The following is a 6,000-nucleotide window of genomic DNA, read 5'->3' on the forward strand; positions in this document are numbered from 1 at the left end:
CAGTCATACTCCTCATTCAACAACCGGCTGTAATGTGCTCTCCATGCGTCTTTAATATCCCCACTGTTCACCATTACCCTTCCTTCATCATTCTTCACCACTGCTCACCTATGATATCCCTATTCTCCCTCTTCATCTGATTACCACCTTAAATATAATATTCTTCCTTTCCACATGATTTAGGTTATCAAGTAAAAGTCTCTGTGACTCAAACTTCGCTCAGGCTCAGAAATTTGTTTGCTTCCCTGGCCTGCACAGGAATAATTTTTTAACCTCTAAAAAGCGGCCATGTACAGCCGACCCCCCCCCCCCCCCCGTGTGGCGGGGTTGGATCGCGGTCTGAGTACCTGTAGGAAAATATTAGCCAAAAATCAGAGATTAACCCTAGAACATTATAATTGGTATGGCAGATAGTACTTACATTCAGCTTTCTCCAGAGACAGGTGTTGAGCCTTCGTGGACTACCCAAGGACTGGTGGAGACTTGCAAAGTTGGGTAACAAAATCTTCACTTTCACACCTCCAGCAACCCGGTTTCCCCTCTACCACAGCCTCATTCTGTCACAGTAAACTTTATACTACAACGTACAGGTAGTTTGGAATCCGTATTTGGACAATAAGCACTGAAAATAAGGCTAAAATCAACGGAGCATATGGCCGACATGCAGCGCGACTGCGATCTTCCCGTCACTCAATAAACATTTCCATTTTCACAGCTAAAAACACGTATACTACATTATTTTCAATCATAGTACTTCCCAAAAGACCACCGCAGCACGCTTTTATTCTGCCTTACGCCCGTCACTTTATTCTCGTTCCAGACATCCACACCATTTCTTCAGAATCTTGAGTCTATATGCGTCTCTTAAATTCTTCAGTATGATTACAGAATTGTTTTACTGTGCAGTACTCATGTGCCAATGTGCTCTTAAGCTTTAATTGTATCCATTAAGTTCATTTGTTTGATTCATCTCTTACTAGCTATATTATATCATGCAGTGCCTTTCTAAATAACAGATATTTTAGTAGGTAGTGGTACCTGTAATTTCATTTATTATTCATTTATTGTTGTTAACCCCTCGGCTGCGTATAGCATTCTGGAAGTACCAGTTGGTAGACGGCATCGTACATTCTGGAAGAACCACGTGAAATATTGTAAACTTTTTGGTCATTTTTCACGCCTACTGCATGCATATGCTTGATGAGTGGGTCCCGAATGCCCAGTGTGGAGTGTAAACTTTGTCTGACTAAAATGTTATCATGTTTGGTTAGCTATAAGTGGGTCAAAACACATGATGAAAGCACAATTCTCTTTAACTGGTTTTCCTGCACCCTGGACATGGGAAATGTTTAGGGTTGCCACAGCCTAGGGGCTAAGCAGTTTGGGAGTACAGTAATCCCCGTACTATCCGGATGCCCACTTTCCGGACACCCCACTTACCAGACATTGTGGGCGTGGACCTTCAGAACCCAAAACTGGCCAAAAAAAAAAAAAGAAAAAAATCCCCCCCAAATCCTAATTTTCTCCCATCCGTAATTTGAAATTGCTGCGTGGCACCGAACAGCTGTTTACATCACGGCCCCTTCACCCCTCCCTTCGTCCCCCCTCCCCTGTCAGGGGTGCCATTTGGTATTTTTCATTACCAAATGTGGGCCAATTTGGTCATGAAAAATTCATTTGGTAATGAATCAGAACAATGCATTATCAAACAGATTTTTCACATGTATGAGGATACACAGGATGGAGATGGTGGATTGTTTGCTCTCTCTGATTGATCTGCTAGCCTACATAGTGTGAAAATAATCAACATGCTGTTAATTATAAGGAGAGTGATTACATGTATTTCCACTGCTATATATAATTAGTGAAGCATAAAATGCAAGCTTTACAAATTTGGTAATGAAAAGCTAAATTTGGTAATGAAAATTGAGGAGTTTGGTAATGTGGGCGTTGCGATCTGGCAACTCTGTTTCCCCTTCATCAACAGTCACTGCCTAACTCCGATCGAGAGTAGATGCTTATCGCAACGGGTGCCACACGTACTCGTTTTTTGTGAATAAACTGCAATACCTCGCCACTAGACCACACAGGAATTTACAGTGTTGTGCAGTGTTAAGAAATTAGAATTTAGAGTGCAAAGGATTAACTGTGGAGTACAAATTGGCGGTTGAAACTGGTGTTGTGCAGTTAAGAACAATGTGCAGTGTTAAACCATTGTAATTCACAGTGCAAAGAATTAAGTGCAGCACAAAACTGGATTACTGTACATGCTTGAAGAGCATTTTCACCACTGCCAAGTCTTAGAGAAGGCAGCCACAGACTTGCTGTAAGTACCCTGGCTGAGGTACAGTCACTTCTAATTCCTCAATCTTTGGTTCCTTTTCATTTACTTCATGCTTTATGTCCATTATTGGTGTGAAAAGGGTCTTAAATTGGTTTAAATAGGTCCTATGCATGTCCAGTAGGGAGTTGTATAGGAGTTTTTCTAAGTCAGGCTAGGTTAGGGTCCATAAGTACAAGTCCAGGAGGCTGGGGCCCACTTTCCGGACGAGACCACTTTCTGGACATGCCTTTGGATCTATTATATCAGATAGGAGAGGGATTACTGTATTTTTCTCTTAGTTGTGTAAGAAAAAGGTTTGCACCTGTATTGTAATGCAGTTTAATCATACTAGTCTCTGTTCATCATATATACAGTACATCAATAAGAGTATACCCCCATAAAAAGGGTTTGCTTGCAATACTAGATTCGAAGATTTACCACATACCACTGAGTATATCAATTCTTTGTGTCCCATTCCAAGCAACAAGTTACGTATGCAAGAAGATGTTGCTGAAGCTTTTGTGAAGACATTCCAGCTTACATCTGAGGAAGTAACCATCATCAAGGGCTCTACAAGAGAGGCACCCATTACGCAGGAGTTCTTTTCTGTGTTGGAGAAAACCATGAAAATAAGAAACAATACAAAATACCTGCTTCAAGTGAGTAATGAAATATATAGTACAGTGCATTACAAGGAGGTGTTTAGCTTTTTATATAAAATGTACTTTATTATGTTTCACAATAGCATGATTTGAGATGAGGAAATCTGTTATTCAGTGTTGTATTGTAAAACATAGTTTTCCCTTGTGAAAAAAGTAAAGATAAGCAAAGTGATTGCAAAAATGAACTATATAATGAGTCTGCTGAGCTTTGTAGATAAGATTACATTATATGGAAGAATATATACTGATCAGTTACCGGTAACATTACCGATGTGTAGTGAACAATATTTTAGAGTGATAGGAAATGTTTGAAGCAGATATTTTCAGGTTGTGATGATGGGACGATTTGAATACAAGATTAACTTCAGCATTTATGGGTCTGACACATTACATTAGACTAATGGAGTATTATAGAAGCTTTTACAAATGTACGACAAGCAAGAAAAAGTATTGATTACCATGATTGTTGAGGTGGTTATGGTGATGTATAGTGTACATACACATGTTGAAAATAGTGTTAGAGTCATTGGAATTTACAGCAAAGAGTTTGAAGATATCATTAGTTACATCAGAAGGTGAATGGTAGGTGTCCCCACTTTCTCTAATATTGTCTTTTAAAGTATGAGGATTATGGTAAATACCATTAAATGAATGCTTAACAAGGCTTAGGAATACAAACTATGGAAGTTCATTATTGCATACCTTTGTAGACAGTAATGAACTACCGGTATAAAAAAGATAATTGTTGTGAATGTTCATCATTTGCAGTTGCCCATTTAAATATGGTTCTGTCTTTCTTGGTCAGACTGGCCACCAAAAAACTGCATTGGAGGTGATGGAGCAAATGAATGTGTGTCGTGAGACAGGGCTGGAGCGACTCTACCGTTGGTGCCAAGGCCAGTGCCGTGCCCCAGATCCCTCTCCACTTCTTGCAGATGCTCTCGCAGCACTACAGGAGCGACCTGTGCTCTTTAAGTCAGTCCTGCTCTGTATTTTTTATTACATGGAACTTTTCACTTCATCCAGGATTGCTCTGCTTGGTTAGAGCATACTGTAGTTGAATGATGGGAAAAATTCTGTATAAAGGTACAGATACTGTATTTGAAATCCAAAACTGACATATCATTCACAGTGCCAGTGTCAGCACTACTGTTTATATCTGTCATCATGGACCTACATAATCTTGTGGCATTTGTCAGTCCACGTATTTAGCTATCCCAAGCCTATTCTCTTTAACACGTATTGTCAATAAATGGTGTATAAGCCATGATAAGTGCCACTCTCACCGTCCTTAGGCTTGATATACTGTACATGTCCCTGTAGTTGATAGTTTTTAAATTTCTTTCCTCCCTACCATAATTGTTTTATCAGCAAAACTCTTCAGTGTTTACTCCATCCACTTGTGCCCATGGTGAACCTTACATGTCACACCTTCACTTTCACCCACTGCTGTCCTCATAGATAGTTTCAGTTGCAGTATGTCTTACTAATCATCTATCTTTCTAAACTATACATAGCACAGTACAGGATGTACTGTACTTTAGTAGTACAAGTTGTCATACCTAAGTGTATTGTGTGTGTGTGTGTGTATATATATATATATATATATATATATATATATATTTGTAGTAGGTGAGGGCACTCACCATCCACTCACTCGATGTAGTGCTGCTCTCGGGTGTCTGCGCTTTCCTCTCCTCCATCCTTCTTTACTTCCATCCTCTTCTGTCTTTCCTTCATGTTTTCCTCATCCATCTGCCTTCGGGTGACTTTACACTCCCTCTTCTGTTTTTCTTTCCTTCATTCTTTCCTCCTCCTCCTGCTTGTGGGTGACTCTACACTGAGTGCCAAGCCAAATGATTTTCTGTACACCAGGAAACCATTTACTATGCTGGATGGTAACCATATAGCCAAATTTTGGTGCCTGGTGGTTTAGTGGGTAATTATTGCGCTCCAATCGGATTGAGCCAGTGAAAATTTATATCCAAGGGGTGGTTGGGGTATATTGCTCATGTAACACCACTCAGGGATGAGTGAGGCTGGTCACTCTCATCTTAAATGTCAGAACCAACTTGCCTAGCCCTGGACTGGTACGCTCCTCATGGGGCAACGTAGGATTGGATGATGAATGAAATATATATATATATATATATATATATATATATATATATATATATATATATACATATATCATCATCATCATCAGCCATTTGAGTATCCACTGCAGGACCGGTCTATCCCAACTGAAGTCGGGACGATACAGCCAACGTATCTCTACCAAGTGGCTTAGGCTGTCTAGTAGAGATTGTATGTAGGGTGAGAAGTGCTGGTAAGTGTAATTGTAGTGTTGGAGTGGCTTTGGATGTGTGTGTAGTCTGTGAACCAAGTGTAATCGGCCCTTGCAAGCCGACTGGGTGCAAGCATACTTTATAGTAAGCGACACTGGTTCAACCACAGCACCCATTGTGTCCGCCAATGCAGTACGTGGCCAGGTGAACACTCCCAAAGTTTATTACCCTGCCAGGGCGCGAACCCTGGCTCACCTGTGTACGAAACGCACACTGTACCACTGTACCACAGAGGCTTCATATATATATATATATATATATATATATATATATATATATATATATAAATATATATATTTATATATACTGTATATATATATATATATATATATATATATATATATATACAGTATATATATATATATATATATATATATATATATATATATATATATATATATACAGTATATATATATTATATATATATATATATATATAAATATATATATACATATATATATATATATATATATATATATATCTATTGCCAGACGCCACAATCCCGTTTGGGGTGGCCACAAACAAATCGCCTCCAAGTCGCCCTGTCCCCCACCAGGTCACTGCCCTGCTCCCAACTCACACCCCCTCTCTCATATACCTCTCCACCCCATCTCTCCATCTCATCCTTGGCCTCCCCCTCCCTCTTTCTCCCTCCACCTCACTCACA

The 6,000-nt window shown here is 39.5% G+C and overlaps 1 protein-coding gene across 1 annotated transcript in view; it reads left to right on the forward strand.

The window, feature by feature from the left end:
- Positions 1-6,000, forward strand: part of Cog6 (conserved oligomeric Golgi complex subunit 6) — a 149,211-nt gene that overhangs the window by 53,734 nt on the left and 89,477 nt on the right. Inside the window, exons 4-5 of the mRNA XM_080264805.1 lie at positions 2,805-2,982; positions 3,791-3,960. Coding sequence (XP_080120931.1) covers positions 2,805-2,982; positions 3,791-3,960 — 348 coding nt within the window. The remainder of the gene's footprint in view (positions 1-2,804; positions 2,983-3,790; positions 3,961-6,000) is intronic.

The sequence above is a fragment of the Coenobita brevimanus genome, chromosome 14, assembly GCF_032717465.1.
Source record: "Coenobita brevimanus isolate Jiangsu-jjx chromosome 14, ASM3271746v2, whole genome shotgun sequence".
Lineage (NCBI taxonomy): Eukaryota > Metazoa > Arthropoda > Malacostraca > Decapoda > Coenobitidae > Coenobita > Coenobita brevimanus.